The 24,147-nt window shown below is 39.5% G+C and overlaps 1 protein-coding gene across 3 annotated transcripts in view; it reads right to left on the reverse strand.

Moving 5' to 3' along the window:
- The window catches only part of LOC131223336 (N-terminal acetyltransferase A complex auxiliary subunit NAA15), a 64,687-nt gene that overhangs the window by 35,017 nt on the left and 5,523 nt on the right, over positions 1-24,147 (reverse strand). For 2 of the 3 annotated variants that reach the window (XM_058218711.1, XM_058218710.1), the window contains exons 3-9: positions 22,707-22,789; positions 22,442-22,591; positions 21,059-21,174; positions 17,506-17,611; positions 8,759-8,830; positions 8,538-8,653; positions 7,774-7,906 (exon numbers count right to left, since the gene is read on the reverse strand). In XM_058218711.1, the coding sequence (XP_058074694.1) occupies positions 7,774-7,906; positions 8,538-8,653; positions 8,759-8,830; positions 17,506-17,611; positions 21,059-21,174; positions 22,442-22,591; positions 22,707-22,789 (776 nt within the window). Of the gene's footprint in view, positions 1-7,773; positions 7,907-8,537; positions 8,654-8,758; positions 8,831-17,505; positions 17,612-21,058; positions 21,175-22,441; positions 22,592-22,706; positions 22,790-23,898; positions 23,942-24,147 lie in introns of all 3 variants that reach the window. The other variant, XM_058218712.1, reaches the window with a different exon arrangement.

Consider the following 24,147-nt stretch of genomic DNA (forward strand, 5'->3'; position numbering starts at 1 on the left):
CAAAGAAGTCTTCTTGAAAAAGGATGCCGATCTGGATTCTATCAAGGCAGAAATCCAGCTTATTGATGCGGGTGCTGAAGATGGATCTATGTCAGCAGAAATTCTTTCAACGCGAATCCAGCTCATTCAGTCTCTATCAGCCAGGGTCCTGGATAATGAAATAGCCTGGAAACAACACTCCCAGGCAAAATGGCTGAAGGAAGGGGATAAAAACTCCGAGTTTTTCCACTCTGTCGCCAGCATGCATGCTAACACCAACAGAATCAGCAGCATTTCAATTAATGGGCGTCGCATTGAAGATAAGCACGAGATCGCCAAGGAAGCAATCGACCACTTCAGCTCTCTGCTCAGAGCAGAATCCTACATCCGTCCGGGCTTAGATCTCCTTCATATTGATTGTCCCCCCCGAATCCAGCTCATTCTCCTCAGTTTCTCTGAAGCTGAAGTTAGATCTGCTCTGTCATCCCTCAGTAGTGACAAGGCTCCGGGACCTGATGGTTTTCCCAACTGTTTCTTCATCTCTTTCTGGGAAGTGATAAAGACTGACTTGATGCTTTTCCTTCAAGAGTTCCACAATAGAGGTATCCTCTCCAAAGGCCTGGGTGCCACCTTCATAGCCCTAACCCCCAAATTCCCGGGTGCCTCCTCTCTAACTTCAGACCCATCAGCCTGATCGGAGGTCCCTACAAAATACTGTCAAAAGTGCTCGCCGATCGTCTGAAGCTCTCCATCAGCTCGATCATCTCCCCCAACCAATGCGCCTTCATCCCAGGAAGGCAAATCGTCGACTGTGCATGGATCACCAATGAATGCCTCCACTCCAGCTCAAAAGACAGCTGCAAGCTAGATTTAGAAAAAGCCTATGACCATGTTGACTGGAAATTCCTCCAATACATGATGCGGCGAATGGGTTTTCCTGACAAATGGCGCAGATGGATAGGAGAATGTCTACGTTCTGCGCACTTCTCCATTCTGTTAAATGGCTCTCCGAAGGGCTTCTTCTCGAGTTCCCGCAACATCCGCCAAGGAGATCCCTTATCCCCTTTCCTCTTTCTCTTAGTTGGAGAAGCGCTATCAAAAATGCTCCAGGCAGGACAAGAAGCTGGTATTTTCTACGGCATCAGAATTAGAGGGATTCCCTCCCCGATTTCCCACATCCAATTCGCAGACGATTCTCTCATTTTCAGCGACATCGATCCGATAAAGGTCGAAAATATCCGCACCACGATCAGGTGCTTTGAGGCAGTCTCAGGCCTAAGAATCAATTTATCCAAATCAAAGATGTTCGGTGTCAACCTAGAAGACGAGGAGGTAAAGGCCTTTGCTCTTTCTTTCGGATGCTCTCCTGCCTCGCTCCCTCTCACCTTCGTCGGTCTTCCGCTCTGCGTAGGCCAACCTCCTACCTCTATTTGGGACAGGGTCATCAACAAATTCGAAAAATTCTTGGCCAGATGGAAATTCAGATATCTGTCTTTAGGTGGTCGAATTACCTTGATTAAGGCTACTTTGTCTAACTTGCCGATTTATTATATGTCCCTCCTCAAATGTCCAACAACAGTGGTTTCTAAACTCGAAAAAATTAGGAGGGACTTCCTCTGGAATGGCTGCAATGGCACCAAGAAATTCCCCCTCACCAAATGGGTCCAGGTCTGTCAGAGGCCCAGTCGTGGTGGGACAGGCATCAGAGATCTCAAAAAAATGAACTTAGCTCTAATGGGAAAATGGATTTGGAGGTTGGGCACGGAAGATGACTGGCTATGGAATAAAAATATTAAAGGAAAGTATGGGCAATCGATTGGTGGCTAGTGGACCAAAGACACTTCCCATCGCAGGGCCTCGTTTCTGTGGAAAGGTATTCTCTCACTGAGAAGGTGGTCCTCCCGAACGTCAACTTTTCGATAGGTAGTGGGGCAAAAACTCAGTTCTGGGAAGACATTTGGGTGGGTGACACTCCGCTGAAAATCAACTTCCCCAACATTTTCCGCATCCCCTCAAACCCCGCCGCCTTTGTAGCTAACAGTTACTCCTACACAGACAATGCCATCCAGTGGAATGTGGGGTGCCGGAGAAAGCTCCAGGATTGGGAGATTGACGAGTATGCGGGCCTTCTCCAGCTCATTCACTCGAGCTCCCTTTCCCCAGCAAATCAGGGCCTAGTTAGTGGGAAACAAAAGGATCCTCACGGTGAATAATCTTCGGAAAAGAGGTCCGCAAATTGTAAACGTTTGCCTATGCTGCATGAAGAACGAAGAAATAGTCGATCACCTTCTCCTATTCTGTGCATTTATCTCTCTTATATGGACAGAATTTCTCTCTCGTTTCAAGGTGTCTTGGTGCTTGCTAGCCTCAGTCCCGCTTCTCCTCAAAGCCTGACACGGTGTCAACCTTGGCAAAAAACGGACGAAGATCTGGCACATGGCTCTCATAGCCATATGGTGGGCAGTCTGGGAAGAGAGAAACAACAGATGCTTCAGGGACACTGATGTCCCTGCGTCAGTGATTACCAACAAAGCCAAACGCCTGCTAATTGAGTGGCTGGTCTATGTAGTAGGCTTCAAGGATTTTGATTTCTGTTTTCTTGGTTTTTAAAGGCCTGATTGCCTGCTTGGCAATCTCCTTTCTCCCTTTTGTTTTTTTCTCCTCTTTGTTTCTGTTCCGTTCTCTTTCTAATCTATAAAGTAATCTTTCAAAAAAAAAAAAAACAATCCACTCATGCGGCTTCTACTATGACTTTTGCCCCTGCAGCCACGTTCGTGACCAGATAAGGCTTGTTTAGCATCCAAGGGTTCTTCCTGGGTCATTAACTCTAAAGCATCAAACCATATGACACATGAATCCAGTTCCTTTTCTTCCATTAGTAACGCATTAGCCAGTTCACCCGTTACCTTGATAGATGGTACTCAGTCCAAAGTGCATGGAATGGGTATTGTTCATCCGAGCTCCTCTCTCATTATCATCTACCCTCTGTCCATAAACTCTCTCAATCTTTTGTCAACTGGCAAGCTCGCCAAATATTTTAACTAATCTGTGACTTTCTATCATTCACATTGTGTTTTCCAGGATCTTAAGACATAAGAAAATTGGTAGAGGGGATGAGCAAGACGGGTTGTACTATCTAGACCATGAAGTTATCGATGCTACATCACAAAAGGACATCTCTCCCTATCAATGGTGCTACGGTCTTAGTCATTCGTCCTTGAAAGTTCTTAAAAGTGTTATTACTTATAATTTGTGTCAGTTTTAGAATACGAAGTAAGCTAAGTAAACATCATCGTGCTACCTTTCCACCACATGAGGAAAAACGTACTTTACTTCCTTTTTCCCTAATATATTCGGATGTTTGGGACCAATTCAAATTCCTAGTAGGACAGGGCATAAGTACTTTGTTACATTCATTGATGATTTTTCACATATGACTTGGATTTATTTAATGAAAGAACGATCTGAATTACTCTCCATTTTTAAGACCTTTAACATGGAGGTACAAAATCAATTTAATCCAAAGGTGTCTGTGTTTCGTTCCAATAATACCAAGGAATATATGTCAGATTCCCTTCATTTGTATTTCTCTTAAATAGGTATCTTACATCAATCATCGTGCGCACATAGCCTGCAACACAACGATGTAGAAAAATGAAAAAATTATCACTTGTAGACATAACTCATCCCTTATTGCTTCAAATGAATGTTCCCAAAAGTTTCCAAAGTGATGTGTTTCTAACAGTGTGCTTCCGAATAAATCGAATGCCCTCAATGATCTTTATGGGTAAATCACCTCATGACATCTTATTTCCAGATGCTCCACCATTCTCCTTGCCTCCCGAGTCTTTGGATGTGTATATTTTGCTCACCAATTAGAGTCAGACTATGATAAATTAGATCCTAAATCCATCAAATGTGTCTTTCTCGGATACTCTCAAACACAAAGAGGTTATCATTGTTATAGCCCTTTACTTCGAAGATAGTATAGATGCGCAAATGTCACTTTCTTTGTGTCCACTCCTTTCTTCTCAAATGACAATAAATATCATAACATAGGAATTGTCTCTATACCTGTTGCAATTGACGAAGACATGGTCCCATCGTCTACCACAATAGTTGAAACTCTACTCACGTTGAAAACAGCCAGACCGCGGCCACTCATGATATGCGATCTACCTTATCTTCTTTTGAGCTTGTCATCCAACAGAATCTCCAGACACAATAGAAAAGGTAAGTATACGTGTACTGGTCATTCTATTTCCAAATATGTGTCTGTCCAAAGCTTATCTCCTAATTTTCGTAAATCTGTTCTATCCTTACCATCTTATTCTACTCCCACTTCATATCAAAAAGTATCATTAAATGAGGGGTGGAAGCAGGCAATGGAAGAGGAAATGGCTACCCTTTATCCAAATTACATTGCGCTCACCAGTCTACCTACAAGGAAACGTGTTGCTGGCGAAAAATGAGTGCACACCATTAAATTCCAGCCTGACTGTATGATTAAATGGCTAAAGGCCTGCTTAGTTGCTAAAGGATATACTCAGACACTTGGTGTTAATTATATTGAAACATTCTCTCTGGTTACCAAGTTGAATTCAATTCATGTTATTCTTTCTATGGTTATTAATCATGGTTGGCCCCTCTTTCAACTCTATGTTAAAAATGCATTTCTTCATAGTGATCTCAAGGAAGAGGTATATATGAAGCAACAGCCCGAATTCATTGCTCAAGGCAGTCAGACTAGGAAGTGATGATAAGGGAATAAGGAGCTGAAGAAGTATATACAAAGGCAGTCGACGCATATATATTGCAAGCTTAATATATATTGCAAGCTTAGCATCAACAATATATATGCTCCAACTTGAGGGAGAGTGTTAATATACGAAATATGGGCCGTACTGTATGGCCCATCTAGGGATGTGTGGAAGTGGCCCTTACAGCTATACGACCCACCTAGATGGTGGATATGAGGCCCTTCTTTTATCTCTGTACTTATTATAGTCAAATTAGGGTTTTAGATTGATTCATTATTTGTGTTCAATTAGAATTCCTATCTAGGATGGTAGGTGGAATTTTTTTTCTTTTATTACAAAGGGTATTTATATCTTTTCAACCATATGAAGAAGCATACAACTACTGCATATTGGAGTAAACCATGATCCAAGTAACCCAGCTTTAGAAATTATGGGGGGGGGGGGGGACCATGGTCGTACTTTCTTCTATTCATTTCAAACACATCCACATAATTGCCTAGTAAGTGGAATAAAAATCGTTGTCCAACATTAAGAGATAGTTATGGCATACACAATGTAATTGTTCATTTGGAACTTCACCCATGGATATAAACCCCTTTGATCTCAATTGAGCATTTTGGAGACCAAGCGACCTCATTTTAAAATTTTAAATTTATAAAAAATAAAAAATAAAAAATAAAGTCTTGATGGATAAACATGATGATCATAAGTTGTCAGAACTTCCAACTCATGAATGCCCATGCACCTTTCCCAGACATTGGGTGCCTTTAGAAACTATCCTCCATTATTAGCAATTGTAACTTTTGTTATATCATGACCAGTGAAAGTTATCTTTATTAAAGCACGACATAGTTCCTACTAGAAAACCAACATCATTAAAAATGTAATTTTTTCTGTTTCTCATCAAGGCCCTTCCACCATCCTCATATCAACAATATGGACAATGGCTAAAGCACAAGTAGCAACATCCGCCATCCTTCCTCCAAGCTCTTGTTGTCTAGTGCCTCAGTTGGCATCAACACAGCAAATTACAGAAAGAGAGCTTTCACACTGATATTGACCCTCTTTTGCGTAGTTGTCCTTTGGGTGTGTGCAGGGAAAATAGTTGGTCTAGGGGTTAGGAGTTAGTGTTGGGTGATAATGTGGGGGCATGCAAAGTGCAGAGCCTTTTCCAAAGTCGTGAAGGAGAAAAGTTGGTGTTTGGTTTGGAGCCAATAGTAAAACTTTTGCTAATCTACCATTTTGAAGCCGACCCCAAATTGTTGGGAAAAAGGCTAAGATGATGTCGATATGGTTATTTTACCTACATGGAAGTATCAAGGATCACACTGCATCACACATACTAATATCCGAGTTCCTCTTCTACCTCTATGACTATGGACTTTTAAAGTTCCCGAGGGACCAGTATGAGACCCAGTAGGTAATTTCTCGTAACTTGGCCTCAGTAACTTTCTATGTTGACACCTGCTACAAGAAAATTACTACACAATAGATCCAGAAATCAAACAATATTTCCTCGCAAACTATCTCCTGCTACCTTCACTGATAAGTGTCTGTCGTCTGCTTTGGTCCATTCCTCGTATGAATTTATAGGTTTCATGGTTTTTATGGACAAAAACCTACCTAAGCCAACTTAATTGGCCACTGATGTACAACATGTTAGTTATTCCTATAAACTTGATTTACACGTATGCTATTCAGACAAAAAATAATCTCCCATTTAAACTCAATCAATATTATAACACCATCTCTTTAAGGCTTCAACATTCAAGCAACACAGTCATAGTAGCCTTCTTCTATAAACATCCCCCGTGCAATAGCTCTAGCTTCTATCATTCTGAAATCCAGTTTGAACCTATACAAGCCATTAATTGTCAGAAGTAGGGCTGTACACAAGCAGAGTTAGCTCAGTTAGCTCGCTCGACTCGACTCGAAAAAGCTCGATTCGACTCGGTTCGAAATTGAGTTCGAGCAGAGTCGAGCAGATTTTTTGAGCTTGAAAAATTTTTGAACCGAGTTCGAGCTTGGCCGAACTCGACTCGACTCGGATCGAACCAGTTCGGTGGCTCGGTTACTTTGATATTGATGTTGCTCACCAACTGTTTGATGAAATGACCCAACCAATTGTCGGCTGGTGGCAAGGAAGGTATGTATGTGAAACAAATACCCCTTTTTTCTTGATTGTCATGCTGCCTACAAGGTGTTTGATGAAATACCTATAAAAACCACTGCCGCTGTTTTACAAATAGTGAGAATTTGAGATGCAGTTCATGTGTTTGTGAAAATGCCGCAGAGGTGAACTCGGCTCGATCTTGGCTCGAACTCGGCTTGAACTGGCCCGAGCTACTGACCGAACTGAGCCGAGCTAGCCAGTCAGGCTCGAGGACCGAGCTGAGCCGAGCCGAGCTGTGCCAAGCTTGACTCGGTTCAACTCATGTACACCTCTAGTCAGAAGGCCCAAACAATTACTCATCTTAAGATATATTTTGAAGTGACTATAGTAACTTTTGGGTTTCAATTTATTTTTTATACGGTTAAAGACCTAGAGGGACAATATATTTTGAAATTATGAAAAACAATTTCACAATACAAATCATGTAATGAACAAATCCTGGAAAATTAACGGAAAAGGAGAAATTGTTGTAGAAACAATCATGCAGATGTCTAGTCAACATGAAGGTATGCTAAAACGGTTATGGAACGGTTGTTACGTAACAGTAGAGGCGCGGTAACCATTATGTGTTACGGGGCCGTAATGGCCGTTATGGAAAAAATGGCCCATAATGGCCATAATGGCTCTATAACGGTCCATTATGGGCTGAAATAAGTTTTTTTTACAGAGCCATTACAGTCCATATCGTAATGGTAACAGCAGTGGCCATTATAGCGACCCTTACCATTATGGAATACTTTGGTCGACATTATCAAGTTTCAAAGAAGCCGTAATTAGAACTAAAAAGATTATAAAAAGCTATTGTCATGTGCGCTAGCCTGTATCCTGGACAGAGCATCAAGTTTGTCAGAATAATTGTACCTTCACAGCAGATGACCAATTATATTGCTTCCTAAGCGATTTGTACAAGTCATCTAACTGACTGACTTCATCAGATGAGTGCTGGCCATTTTCTGAATGGAGCCCTAGACATTTCTGTAGACCATCATAATACCTGGAAAGAACAAAAGCATCCCAGAATAAAATAAAATAAAATTAGTGACCTTCAAAGTATTTGAAGTATAAGCAACATATCTATCACATTTTCTGGCTGATGGATGAAAGCAATTCGAAGATCACCAAACCCCCACCAGACATACTTCAAACTTACGAGATTAATCAATGTTTGTATTTCCTTGCATCCTAGTTCTGGAAAGCCATATCAGGTAAGCTTCTAGACTACCCATGAATAGCTACAGTAGGCAGAACTAGAAAGAACTGGACTTTCTAGTTTGGATGTAATGAAGGGTAATCTTGCAGTAACCAATCACATTTAAATATTTAAAAAAAAATGAAGGTTTATCTTGTATTTCCAAGTATATTCGCTGCAGCTGGAAATTTCTTTGTAGATCTAAGAATGTAATAGACATGCATAACTATCTTGATAGATAACTGGTCACTTGTCTGAGTCATCCAATAATTTCACCTGAAATTCTCACCCTTGTGATGCATGTTTTTTTTTTCTTTTTTCTTTTTAAACCAACACATCATACTTGAATAGGAGTGTGAATAAGCTCTATTGCACCCCCATTATCTTATTAAGATGAGTGGAATATCTTGAACTGATGACTCAGAAATCAAATTACCTGTAATTGTCAGGGATCATAGCTAGCAAAGTCCTGTATATCTTCTCCCCTTCTTCTAGGCGACCAAGCTTGACCAGTAAAGAAACCTGTTGCTCCTTATATGCTAATTTATCCACCTAGAAAAGGCATTCAAATCAAACTGGATAATATCTCAAACCCATAAATTCAAGGACGGGACTCCTATCCTACAGCACAGCTACCATCAAATAAAATACACTCACTATTTTAGACTCTTTCTTGTATAATTCCTCAAGTGCTCTCTCAGCAAATCCGCATTCTTCTAATAAAGAAATCTGAATGACAATAATAAGTACATTAAAAAGTCCCCTTAAAAGGGTCATGGCATGTGAAATTAAGCAATCAACACTTAAATCATAATTGAGCCTCTGTATGCACACAAATAATACAAGCCGCATTGGTAAAAAGAGGTGAGAAAAAACAATGAAGTGTTGATGCCAAAAATGATAAAAATATAGATGAAGGGTAAGGATGCATTGACATCAAGAAACAGAACACGACAGCTACAACATAAAATGCAAGTATTTAGTGGCTAGAAGATGGCAAAAGAAGACCTACCACACCATTTAACGACCCAGAAACTAACACTGTCACCTTATCTAACCTAGAATAGAATGCCACTGGCAAATAATTCCTGAGTTGATGATGTTGCGTGCCACATAGCCGAGCCAGATCTTCTAGATGCTGTCTTGACACCCCACCCATGGTCTTAGCTGCCATACTTAGCTGCCAGAACATCTTTCCAAATTGGCAGCTGAACATCCTCCATACATCACCAGGCCCACTAACATTTTGCACAGCAACACTGCATTCATTGGCCTAATCCCTCTCAAACCTAACCTATAGTTCCACGAAGCGTGAAGCAAAGTAGCAACCAATTCAGGTGAACGAGGAGGGAAACATCGGTCTCTAAATGTTGGCAAGTATAAATAGCCAGGAAACAAGCGTGGGAGTGAGAGTTTGAAGCATGAGTGGAGCAAGAGTGCAAAGCAGGAGGCACCTAAGCAGAACGATCGTATAACAAAGATCCAGCCCCTCGAATTCTTCGTCTTGCAAGTTTCCACACTACAAAGTGAAATCTATGTTTTGTCCTCTTTATCATTCCAAAGAAACCTCTTTTTGAGGGATCCAATTTTCTCTATGATTTTTGCAGACATTTGAAACCGAAAAAAATATACACTGCCAAGTTGGCAAAGACGGCTTCAAGCAATGTGATTCTACCTCCAAGCAACAGCAACTTGCTCTTCCATAAGGCTAGCTTCCTCTTGAACTTTTGGATATGCTCGTCCTAGGCATTCCAAGGGAGCTTGCCATAGCAATGAAAAGCCCAGATGCTTTAATGGAAAGTCAGCTATCCCACGACCTATGATCTGAGTCATACCCTCTAGAGATCCTCTATCTACATTCAACCCACTAACAGTACTACTTTCTGACATATTAACCAATTAGACTGGGACAATTTCATAGCACTAGAGGATTTTCTTTAGAACCATAGCTTCCTGAACAGAACCATTCCCAAGAATGATGCCGTCAATATATCGCACATGTGTCATGCCTCTAGCTGCCTCACTGATTTGCATTCCAAAGATTAATCCTAGAGCCTTGGCCTTGGAAAGCATAAGACTGAGAGAGGCCACCATGGCTATAAGGAACAGCGATTGGGGATCACGTAGACAAATGGCACTAACATTATGAAAATGGCCATTTAAGGTGTCATTGGTGAAAACAGAACCACATTGTCTCCAAGGGGGCTTCGATCCACTTTCTGCACTGGCTACCAGAATCCACTCTTGCCAGAATATACTGCAGAAAACTCCAATAGGCAAATGAATGTCTGGTGCAGCCTGCAGGAGACTCCATGCTACACACACAATCGTCCCTTGTTTTCACGAGATTTTGAGATTTCTGTAAACTCCTGTTTTGTAAGGCTGTTTTGATCATTTTTCTATTGGATATTAGTTGATAGGGTGTTACTAACACCGGTTAGGAGTTGGTACAAGTTGAAGGCTCTAAACGGACAAAGCAAAGGCCCAAAAGGACGTGGGTGTATATAGTAAGAAAAGGCTTGATAACCTATAATGAAGTTATGGCCCTTTAGAGTGGAATGAGAACAGGATTCATGTAGCCGACCCCAATTAGTTGGTATAAGGCTTAGATGATGAGAGAGTTACAAAGGTTTTTAGAGTAAGTTTTGATTAGTTGATAGTTGTGATTAGCACTCTAATCACCAAGATTAGTTAGAGGTTAGTTAAGATTGTTCTATAAATACTCTATTTTAGATAATGCTAAGAAGCTTTTTTCTAAGAATTTGAAATGAAATTTGACTTTTTCTTCTAAGTGTACAGAGAGAGAGAAGAAGAAGAAGAAGAAGAAGAAGAAGAAGAGGAAGGAGAATCCCCTTCTGTTGTTCGCCAAAGTATATTCATCCAGTTTCAATACTTGACCAAATCTAAAACCTACTTCCATAAGCATTGAATATGTCCAAGTGTGACTTGGGATACCAAAGACGCATATCCATGTCCCCCCATTCATCACCAGAGTTTAAGGGGAGCACAAGTGCAACTCAATTAAAGAGAACAGCTTCCAAACGTTGAATTTTTTAAGAACACTTTTGCATCTTCATTGGAGATAAAGGATCACAAAAAGAAAAAGAGATCCTGCTAACTACTATGATGAATCTCGATGGATATGAACAACAGCAGATCTTTTGCCTAATCTTTCCAATGGATGTTTCAGGCATGCATAGCTCCGCAAGTTGTTCTGCGACTCTCAACTTTGATGGATAACAATCACATCATAAATTGTAACAAACCCATCTTCTTATATACCTTCAGCCCCCTTCATGGCTTCATTCCTTTAACATACACAACTTTTGCTCACTTGGCACTCGACTATACCCATCTCTAGGTAATGGACCAAGAAAGGCACTGCTTTCTTTCAAACTCCTCGATCGCTTCACAAATGTGAACAACTCAACCTCCAGAATACATTCCATCGACAACCAATAGGGCTTTCTGGGCCGAATTCAAATGAACACAAAATCATGACTTTGGTCCAAATTTCTATGGAAGGGAATGAAAACCTCGATTATTTGGTCATATCTTGAGAAAGGTGACATAGGATATTCTACCAAGGAGGTTTTCCCCTATGATTCAAAAAGGAGTCACCATACCAATTACCATCTCTCCATAAAGGTTTCCCAATGATTTCACAATGAAACCACCCCTCAGTTCCCATTCAAGTTACCCTCCCTCCAATATCAGCTGGATGTCACCATGACATCACCCCTCGATTACAATTTCCCTCCCTCCCATGAAAAAACACCTCTCCCTCCCATGAAAATGCGTCGTAATTACAATTTGTATACCCTCCCTCTGAAAAACCTCAAACTCAAAATTGGAGTAAGGTTCTCTCTCTCTCTTCCATAACATCATGGCTTCGAAATGGATTTTTTTCCTTGAGAAGAGAGAATAATTTTATTCAAAGCAACCGCAAAAGAAAAAAAGAATACAATGCCCAAACAAGAAGAGAGAAAAGAGCAGCAAAAGTTGCCTACACATAAGGAACCCAACCCAACAAATAATAGATAATCTTCTAAGTCAGCTCTTCTACGGAGGAGTGTTTATCCAGAAAGCAACGCTCATTCCACTCCTTCCAAAGTGTCCAAAAGACTGCCATAATGAGCATCCGCTAAGCTTTCTTCCCCACTTTCGACCCTCCGGCGCCTTGTTATGTCCAAAGTAGCACCCACCGACTTCGGCATCACCCGCACCACTTGCATGGCTGAGAAACAGATGTCCCAAACTGACTGAGCGACGAGAGAGTGAATGAACAAGTGATCAATTGACTCCGCATCCTTCATGCACATCAAGGAGACATTGGGCAAAATCAGGGATCGACACTGCAAATTATCAATCGTCAAGACCCTTTTTATCCCAACTAACCACACAAAAACAGCCCTCTGGGGGGAGGGGAGCCGTAAAACCATTGGTGGAAAGGATGATTCAGGCCTAATGTGGGGTAAGCGAAGTGGACCGCATCGAACATCAAGCGGACTGAGAAAATCCCAAAAGGGTGAGGCCTCCAAAAGAGATGATCATTCTCCGATGAAGGGACCACCACCAGCAACTTCAAACGATCCAGCAAGGCTGCAAAATCCAAAATCCCCACCTCGTCCATTCCTAGGGCAGGGGGGACTCCAGACAACCGCATCCCCCATGACGGAGAAACACCTGTCAACTAAAATATGTCGGTCCGAGGCGAGAAGAGCCAACCTAGGAAAGACTTCCTGAAGAGCCTCCCATCCACACCAAATATCCATCTAGAATCCGAAACGAGAACCGTTCCCAAGAACAAAAGCTACTATACTTCGAACCAGATGTTTCGTTGTCGCAATCCCTTTCCAAATGCTCAAAGCTCGATACAAGGAGGATCGCTTGACGAACCGACCGCCGTCAACCGCTCCGTATTTGCCATCCACGACCTCGCTCCACAACCTTCCCATCTCCGTGCCGAGTCTCCAATGCCATTTAGCTAAGAGAGAGATTCATATCGCTCAATCTTTTAATCGTCGCACCTCCCTCCTTTGCAGGTTTGCAAACCTTTCCCCATTTGAGAAGATGGAAGTTGTTACCCCATTATACCCTTTCCAAAAAAAAATCCCGTCTCAGCCAGTGTTTGAAATATCGGTATCGCGCAATATATCGCAACCTTGGGATACCGATATGTATCGGTTATCACATGGGATATATCATTTGTATCACGTAATTTATCACGCTTTTTGGGAAACATGGGGAAACAACAGCAAAATGGTTGAAAATTTTTATGAAACTTCAGAGATTATTTAAAAAGACCTTAATACACACTTTTAAATCAAAAAATCCCAAAAAAGAAGTGCACATAATAAATTTCTTTTGTATAGGGTTCTAAGTTATGCGTTATCTGATTGAACTAAGGTAACTATATTCAAATATGATGCATAACATTTATAAATGTATAAAGATATGTATGAAAATATAATCAATGCATTCAAAAGCAAAAGATATAGTAGAAATTAGAAAACATACCTATCAATGATGTGTATATTCAATATCTACTCCGTCCATCCATTTTTCCATATCATTTTAGGACATTATACAAAAAATGAAGCAGATCCAATAATCAAGGGGACCATACCATAAGAAACAATGGTGATCAACCATTAGTGGGCCACAAAAGTTTTGGATCAAGCTGATAATTGTTTTTTCCCTTCATTCAAACTTATGTGGACTACGTAAGTGAAAATAGTTGGAATTGATGCTACCGTCGAAAACTTCTTGGAGCTGCAAAAGGCACTAATCAATTAATGCTACAATCCGATGTGAACTTATTAACAGGTTGGATGGTAACAGTGGACCTTAGAAAGTTTTCAATGGTGGGGGGATCAATGGCCACTGTTTCTTATGGTATGATTCACTTGAAACTTGTATCTGTTTCATTTTTGGGACCATGCCATAAAATAAGCAGTCCAAACAGATGGACGACGTTGACATGCAATACATACGTCGAGGTGGGCCCTAAAAGTTTGCTCACATATGCAATTTGTTTACTCAAATCCAAGCAACCAACAACTTGTATGGGACTGTGACCATGGGGCTACCTCGACATAAGATGATGTATCAACACCGTCAATTCATTTTAACATATCATGTTAGGGCATGGGCCAAAAAATAAGACAGATCCAAATCTGAGGTGGACCACACCACACAAAATAGTGGTCATTGAATGACCACCATTAAATTTTTTGGGAGCTATAATTTTTTTTGGATCAAGCTAATATTGTTTTCCCATCCAGGTTTGTCAAACCTTATGAATGGATTGGATGGCAAATAAACATCACGGTGGGCCTAAAAAGCTTTAATGATGGACATCATTGCCACCACGGTTTCTGTGGTGTGGTACACTTGAGCCTTACATGTCTCCTTTTTTGGGCTCATGCCCCGAAATTACCCATGAAAATGAATGGACAGTATGGATTGGCTGGTGTACCACACACCAGTAACTTGGCTGGTGTGGGTACATGTCGTGCGAAGATGAGCGCTGACGCTGGTTGAGCTCAAGTTGTACAAACAGTTCAAAAGATATCAAAGTTACATAGGCTCCAAAATAATGTATTTATTATATCCACACCGTTCATCCATTTGGAGAGATCATTTTAGATCATGAGCCCAAAAACGAGTCATATCCAAGCTCAAGTGGACCACACCATAAATAGAAGTGGGATAATGATTCTCACTATAAAACCATTCGTAGGGTCCATCATAATGTTTATTTTCCATCCAATCTGTTCATGAGGTCACACAGACCTGGATGAAGAGGAAAAACAAATACCGTATTGTTCCAAAACTTCTATGACCCTCAAAAGGGTTTCAATGGTAGACGTTCAATCTCCCACTGCCTATTTCAATGCGGTCCACTAGATCTTTGGATCTGTCTTATGTTTTGGCTCAAGCTATACGACGAGCTCGCCAAATGGACGAACGATCTGGATATAACATGTACCTCATGATGGGACCCACAGAACTTGGTGACGTCAACACACCATCCAGGTCAGTGGTGTGTGGTACACCAGCCCATCCGCTTCCCGTAATAAGGGCTCGGGGCCCTTTTTTTCGAAGGAGAGAGGGTTCCGACATTCCGGAACCCTAAAATCTCTCTCAAATCTATCATTTGGCCGAGGATTTCTTCAGATTTCGCCGAGGATTTCTTCAGATTTCGCCAAGGATTTCTCCGGATTTCGCAATTTCTCTAAATTTCGACGGATTTCGCCCAAATCGGAGATTTTGTTGCTTCGATTCAAATGGCCCTTCAAATACAGCTTCCGATCAAAGCAATCTCCTCTACAGGTACCAAAATCTACCTGTTGAAAGTTTTTCTTTTTCTTTTCTTCATTTTTTTTTTTGGGATAATGATGTTGTCCCAACGTCCCCGAGTTGTAGTATTGTTGATATCGCATGCTATCGAACGATATTTGGTGATATTATGCTATATTTATCAATATATCGATCGATACAAAATATTCTGTAAATTTTTTCAATTTTTTCGTTTCTTTCTGAGGGTTTCGTATCACTGGACTACGATACCGATAATATCGACCGATAGTATCGATATTTTGAACACTAGTCTCAGCTTATCAAGTCTTTCAAGCACCCTAGTCGGGCATTTGAAAAGCAACATGAAGTATGTCGACATGTTCGAGAAGGCAGCATTAATAAGAGTTAATCTTCCCCCGTAAGAGATATATTTGAGCTACCATGTGGAGAGCTTTCTCTCGATGCTCTCTATAACTTTATCCCAATGATGAATCGGCGGCTTTCCAATACAAAAAGGAAGGCCTAAATAAGTGGAAGGAAACAATCTCGTCTTGCAACAGAAAACTGTAACCAAGATAGAAAGCTCGTCCTGTGTAACATGAATCCCAAGAATCTCCGTTTTGTCGACACTAACTTTTAAACCAGACACCGCTTCATAGCAAATTATGACTTTTAGAACGTTGTCGACAAGAGTCACCGCATCACAAAAAATCAATGTATCATCAACGTACTGCAAATGAGTAAGCGTGGTTACATCATCCGCCACACAGAAGCCCTTGACAAGATTGGTTGATTTCTTCTTCTTTCTTTTATGAAGGGTGGTTTATTACTTATTATGTACTTCTATAACCAAAATGAATGGGCTCTCTTCCGCAACCTCATCGCTTTGAACAGGGTTTCTATTTCCACAATCAACTTAAAATTTTAGGACCTCATGGCTTAGAAGAGGGGTTGATGAAGGACCGTTGGATCATCTGTCAAGGTCGAAAGTGGACCCACTGATGGCCGATGAAAGATGATAATAAGAGGGGGGAAAGACTCATCATCCGATTGGATTGTGGCCTGCTAGTACAATCGGATGGTTAATAGAGTTAATCGATTGGACTATAGGGTCCATAAGCCATCAAAAGCAATTTGTTTCTTTACATATGTTAAAGCCCCTTAATATACATTGATACACCATCCTCTAACGGTTCGAGCTTTTAGAGAAATTGATTGTTTGACATGGTATCAATGCGGAAGGTCTTGTGTTCGAATCCTGGGAGCAGCAAAATATGCCTCCCTTATATATTCTTCCACAGGGGCCCTTTTATGATGTGAGTTGTGACTGTCCCTCCACCCTTGCCTAGTATGTTCCCATGCGGAGTTCCACCCCGCACGTGCAAGGGAGTGTTAAAGTCCCTTGATATACATTGATAGACCATCCTCTAACAGCTTGAGCTTTTAGAGAAATTGGTTGTTTGACAACATATAAAAACAGAACTATGTGAAAATACTTTCATATTTACTGGCACCCTAATTATACTTTTTTTAATGAATTTCACCAATATCATCTCATACGGTTTGATTCTCCAATTTCACCCAGTGGATATGATTAATTCTCTATCGTAGAATTGTCAATCAGTTACTCTGGAAGTTCCATCTCATGCAACTGTTGGCAATCCTAGCCCCAAGATTGTTTCCACAAACTTTAATGATCGATCTTGATTCCAAAGGTAGCTTGAGCTAAAAGAAAGAACTGACAACGAGTTGATATTATATTGGTTTACAATTTCAGTGAACTGTAAATAGGCTCGCTGTCCCTAGCGTCAATTCTGCTTATGGGCTATTTTTCAAATGAAATCAATGCCTGTACATGTCAATGTCAAGTAGCAAATAGTCACCATAACAGAAGGGAAACCACATCATGTCTTACTACATCTGGCTAGAAACATGAGAAAATCAACCAAAATGCAACCCTAGAGTCAAAAGATTCAATCAAAACAGTGTATACATGGAAGAAAGTGGAACTATCAGCCAAATAGATGAAGGCCACAACTAAAAAAGCCCTAAATATCCTAACACAGAAAAAGGACCAAAATTCCACAAATAATTTATACCTTGTATAAGAGCATTTCTCCATGCTCACAGCGTTCATTGTCCGGAGGATAATCATCTTCCAGTGTCCCTTCATACGCTTCCAGAATTTCAATTGCCTTTGAGCCACTAACAAACAATACAATTGTAAATTTATACAATGCAACAGTACATAAAATAATAATAATAAAGTGAATTATCCGTATGTCTAAATGAGTGCAACAGTGGATGGAATGTTTTATTCAGCATTTCTATAGGAAGAAATAAGGAGATCTGTACATCACATGATCACAATCAATACCATAGCAAACATCACTGCATGCTAGAACCTTCATATTGACAGGAGAGTTAAAACATCAGGAAAAATAGAGGGACCAAAGTAGTTCAGAATTTTGGGCAAAGGAATACCGAACTAGTTCAAGGAAAAAAGAAACTTCCACAGTAAGAACGGATTAAAGGAAAATGCTAGCGCATCCAATAATTCATTCAAATTAAGAAAAATGTGAAATTTGAAGCTTGTAAAACGGAAACACAAACATTCTTGGATGGGCATAATATTAGTTGTACAAAGCATGAAGTCGACCAAAAATAAGGGAATCCTCAAATTACCTTGGTAGAGGAATCCTGCTATTAGGGACCTAAAAATTTATGCTGTAAACCAAAATTTTACACAACAAACATCTATGATCCAATTTTGAATGACACTCCTTTGTTCTGTGACACTCATTCAAATTAAGAAAAATGTGAAATTTGAAACTTGTAAGACGGAAACATAAACATTCTTGGATAGGCATAACATTAGTTGTACAAAGCATGAAGTCGACCTAAAATAAGGGAATCCTGCATTTGCCTTGGTAGAAGAATCCTGCTATTAGGGACCTAAAAATTTATGATGTAAACCAAAATTTTCCACAACAAACATCTATGATCCAATTTCGGATGACACTCCTTTGTTCTATAACAGGAGCGGTGAGAAGGTTTCTAACTTGAAGAGAGCCTTGGAATGTTTTGAGGCCGTGTCAATCAAAAGTGCAATATGCAAAAAAAAAAAAAAGAATTATTGAGGATTTTGATGTGCACATCAGTGGTGCACCCTTTAGAGTATACCAGAGGAGGAGGCATCGCCTACAGAGTACCGAAGCGGAGGAGTTGATGTAGATGGATGTTGGGTCCATCAAACCCATTTTCTGACACGCTACGAGTGCAGGAGCGGCATGACTGCACCCTGACCATAGATTCATGAGTTGGATTTCACACTCTACCACACGGGTGTTTTAGTTTTAGGCGTTTTTATTCTTTTTTCAGGAGCTTTATTGCACTTTCTTTATTTTTTTATCTTTTTGTTATTTTTTTTGTTTTTAGGGCCTTTAGTGCACTTTTACTTTTTCCATAGCTTATATATACGTCATGAGAAACCCTATTTTTCATTATTTTGAATAAATAGGAATTCGTATCTTTTCTTCCTCATTATTCAAGAGATTAGGGTTTCAAGATTGGCCCTTGGGTGTTGAGGATTCCACCTCGATTTCAGGTTTCCTTCTTTCTAGATCTCCGAGGTGCGGGAAAAGGTAAGAACCATCCTCCTTTTCTTTTGACAACAAAAGGACATGTACTTTCTTCATCTCGAACCCTTCATTCTTCACCCCTTTCGTTCCTCTCTGGATATCCCCTTTCTAGTTTGAATAGAAAAGAGGGATGGTTAGTCAGTAAAATCAGATCCAAACTTGACCATGGGATGATTTATGCTAGATCTGGAATATTCTCATATCCCTAGGTCCTCCCTTTTTACTGTTTACGCGATTTTATGCTATAGGGCATGATCCTGACGGAATGACCTCATCTTTGTGTTGAAATTTACCTAATCCTTTAATTAGAAACAGCTAGTTGATCTATGTATTTATTTGAACATTCTTTAACTTGATTATACATGCATCTAAGATTAAGTCATCACATGTCCCTGCATCAGATTTGGACAAGGGAGAAACGGGAGCAGGAGATGGCTTCTCTTTTCAGTTGCAAGCCCAGGACTTCCCTCTTCGTATCTCTGTTTACCATTGTGTATTGGAAAACCAGTGTAGAGCCTTTAGGATAAGGTGATTGAAAGGAATAAAAAGAAGTTATCGGCTAGGAAAAGAAAGTATCTCTTTTTTGGGTGGCCGGATTGGATTACGCTAATCAAAGATGCCCTATATAATACCCAGGGTTATGATACAAAAGATCCAGATCGCAGGTTGTTCACAATCCGGAATGTCAAAACTAGAGTTCCCAGATAATAGGGTGAACGTCCATTAGTACCATGCCTGCAGTGTTGTCATGAATTTGTAAAGAACACAATAACATGATCTTTTAGGCGCAAAGGAGATGATGCATTGGGGGCATAAGTAAATTATAAGTATTTCGTTATTTGTTGCTGTGTGAACTCCAGGAGTTTAGGAAGGTTAAAGCAGCCGATATGAGACAAACAGTGAGGTGTGGTCAAGTTTATAGAGGGGGAAAAAAAAAACAATTTTTTACTCCTTGGCACTTGGCAGAACTTGCTTAAACTTAGTTTTAGGATCTTTGGGTAAAATCCTAAACTAGGCGTGGCAGGGGGTATCCTTGAAGATTGTGGAAGTGGACATGTCTAGCATACTTGGTATAACAACATACAAATAATCCAAATGAAGCAAAGATTGTATGCGTTTTTTTATGGACGCAAGAGATTCTATGTAACAGGAATAAAGATCTCTTTAGAGAAGCAGACGGAGATTCATAAATGTTGTTAGATGGGTGTGTAAAGGTAACTGCTATCATGGAGGATGCAAATGACATAGAAGATGTGCAAATTTAGAGACGTTGTTCAGTGATAATTCTCAGGAAGTGAACAGAGGTGGATCCTCTTGCAAAGAATAGTTGTCTAAAGATGGCAGCATTTGGGCACCAGTTCCCTTTGTTGAATTTTTGTATCACATTATATTTTCTCTCAGTTTTCAATGACAGGTCTTGTTATTATCAATCATAAAAGTAATTCCAATCAAATCACTAATATACAAGCTAAATAATTATGCAGCATAGAAAGAGGAACCATCCTTACTGCCAAGATGCACAATTTTTTGAAAGAGTAAATAGGCGATAACAGTTATGGAAGAAGTCCATCACAGATTTACATCTTTTTCTTCAGTAAAAAGCAAGTGTCCGGATCATGGAAATACAGTGAAGAAAAGATTCTATCTATTTATTTTAGTGTCCTCTCCAAGGATATCAAAAACAGTTGCATAATAACAGTAATGGTGGGAACGTTATGGAGCTGTAACGGCCGTTACAGAAAAAATGGCCTGAAATAGCCGTTACGGGGCTGATACAGTTCAAAAAATGGATGTAACGACCGTTACAGCTCGTATCATAATGGTAATTGCGGTGGCCGTTACAGCCACTGTTCCCATTATTGACTTCCTTGGTCTTCTCTTACCTTTTTATGAATTCTTCTCTCTCACTATAATTGATCTAACCATATTCATAATTTAGTGAACAATCTATGATCATGTTTTCTCAACATTAAGAAGTAAAACCTTGTTCAGCAAATAAAGTAAAACATACCTGGAGTTCAAATGATGAGCAACAGCAAACCCAATCCAATTCATTCGATGATTTGGTTTCAGAGTCAGAAGTTGTTGCCTCGTTTCAACGAATCCTGCCAAGTCCCGCATTTGTGCCTGTCATATGGAATTCAAAGATATTTGTAATGGAACAAAAGCAAACATAATCTATACTAAATAGGTATGATTAAATTTGTATCAAATATGTAATATGTCATTAAAAGATATTAAAATTTGATGCATGGTACTGAAGCAAATGCAAAAATGCAGAGCTTAAGCATCATAATATAAGAGAAATTAATCTTGACATTCGAAAATGTAATGGTCTGAAGACAGACAAATCCAACTCAAAACTCTATGCGAAAGGTACAGAAACTTTAGTTATGTAACTTCAAGGCATATATTTGTTTGAGTAAACTATAGTTAAAATGAATAACGCTGCCAACAAGAAATATCGTAGACGAACCTTCCAACTGCAGATGAAGTGCTGCGAATTACTCCATGCAAACACTGCATGAGAATTCTCTTCAGGAAGACCATGTGTTCTTCCCAACATCCAAATTCTCCAAGAAACCAACATGCCAACTAATCCAAAAGCATGAAATATTGCCATCCAGCTTATAGCAAAAACTTTTAACAAAAAAAAAAATAAGAAATCAAAATTGCAACTGGAACCATTTAAGAAACTTCCAAAGTAGGTTTTCCTCAGACTTCATTGTTAAAGGCCTGCTTGCAAGTATCCAAACAGAGTTGCATCCATTTGGGTGCCAACATTGACAGTTTACTGCCCAAGAGTCCACATCAGTCCCTTGACATTTTGTGGAATAAAGCAACTTATTCCAGTGTATTTCGTTTCGAGTTGGAACCCAAAGGAAAGGGAGTTGATGGACTTCTTTACACAATACGACACCAGGAAAAACACAAAGGGAGTGAACTCCAGGCAGCACACTGCCAGGAAACGTCAGTTAACAAATAAATCCAAATATGTTTGTATACCTTCCATGCAAACAGACCATAAAAGATGCTATCATAACTAACTGCCACAAAGTAAGCCACAGACAAGCAAAAATGAAGTGTCAAAGCCCTGACACCTACAAAGCGAGTCACAATTCACAAGCCAAAGAGTGAATAGTGACAGCAGAGCCTTTCTTGCCATCATATATTGAACATAGCAACACAAAAGGCTTTGGAAAAAAAAAATACCTATCAAAACAAAGCTTCAAAAAATTCAGAATGCACATAAAGAAAACAGGTTAATGCAGTGATAGACTAATAGTCAGTTCCAGTTTCTAAACTATTAAGTGCATTGTAGACAAATTAGAACAGAGCAGTTTTTTTTTCTTTTTTAAAGACATCTGAATACACTGACACAATGTATATCCACCTGTAAGAGAGAAAGGTCCCGCAGAATTTCAATATTGTCTGGGTCAATCTTCAAAGCATTTCGGTAGCATTTGATAGCCTCCCTGTATTCCCTGTCTGATCGATATAGAAGACCATAAACATGCCAGCAAACATGGCTTTTAAGGTCATTCTGCAAAACGTTAGATGAAATGCAATGTCAAACTATGCACAAGGAAGTTAAACTGCCAATGTCACCAGAAAGCAGCAAGTTTTCATTCCAAGCCATGAAAAATGAGCATCCGAACCTTTAGTCCACGCCGGACAAGCTCATATGCTTCCGCTTTGCGGTCCATGCAATTTAATGTTAATCCCTTCATTGACAAAGTTTCTAGAAACAAAAGTGGGGAAAAAGACGTTAGCAAAGCTAGAGAAGTAAATCATGAAAAACAACAAAAGATATAAGCAACTGGTGTTCGATAATGTCGTCGAAATTATTCGTATCGCCAGGTCAACGATACCGAAACTACAAGAAGTTTAAAAGTTCCCAAGTATCGCAGATATTTTCAAGAACATTGGCATTATTTGGCAATATTAATAATATTTTGAGAACAATCCCTTACGAAAGTTCCCTGGTATCAGCAACCATCAATAGATCCACCGATACTAGCAACAATATTGCCGATACCCACGGAAACATCTGTAAATAGGCGAAAATTGGAAAATTTCCAAAAACTCAAAAATATCCATTTTTTGGGTTTTTTTTTTTTTTTTTTGGTGGGGGGGGGAGGGGTGAATTTTGTTCCTCAGGTGATTTCAATCTCTTGGTTTTTATTGAATCAAAGTTTGGATTTGGGGAGAAATGTTGACTGAACTCACAGGTGACGACAAATCCATAAAAAATTTCTAGTGTTAGCATGGATTGTCATGGAAATCCATTTCTATGTATGATTCTCAAGCATTAACATGGATTTGTGGCAGAAGAAAAAAAAAAAAAAAAAACATTTAAGTGAAAAATGGGAGATTGGTGAAATCCCAATTTTCCATTTATATATTGAAAAATGTGTTTTTCAATATTAATTAATGTGGAAATTTTATAGATGAATGAGTGTTGGCCGATCTATTGATTGGCTACAATTTTTATATATTTATTTTATACTAATTTTTTCGACAACAAATGGTTAGGCCCCTATAAAATGAAAACTTATTACATGTGGGTTTTTTTTTTGACAATATTTTGATTCTGGTGAGTAAACATGTGTCTTTTAACATTTCTTAACATTTCACTGAAAAATTCCACCTTCCCAATGTTTCCCTTGGACAGCGATATTTTTCCAAGTGCCAGCGATAATATCAGCAATGTCGATATATGTTTCCATATCCCTAGTCATTGATACATGTAATGATACCACCACTCTGAATACTACAAGCAACTGATCAAATGTAAGAAAATGCATCAAAATATGCATATCATTATTATTGCACTGAACAAAGATCTACCGTGCACAGGGCTTTTGTCGTAGTTGATTATCCACATCCCAATCTGAGGTTAAGAGAATAAAAGCCTCATGTTTGATAGCTTATAACTTCTTATTACATGTGAATTTAAAATAATGGAGTTCTTTTACATGTGAGTTCATGTTACATGTGAGTTCAAAAGAATGGAGCTTGCTGAAATATGAATATTGATATATAGTAATCATGGGGATATAATCAACTCCGTAACCTCTAAAGTTACTACCAATTTTT

This window comes from Magnolia sinica, chromosome 13 (genome assembly GCF_029962835.1).
Source record: "Magnolia sinica isolate HGM2019 chromosome 13, MsV1, whole genome shotgun sequence".
Classification (NCBI taxonomy): Eukaryota; Viridiplantae; Streptophyta; class Magnoliopsida; order Magnoliales; family Magnoliaceae; genus Magnolia; species Magnolia sinica.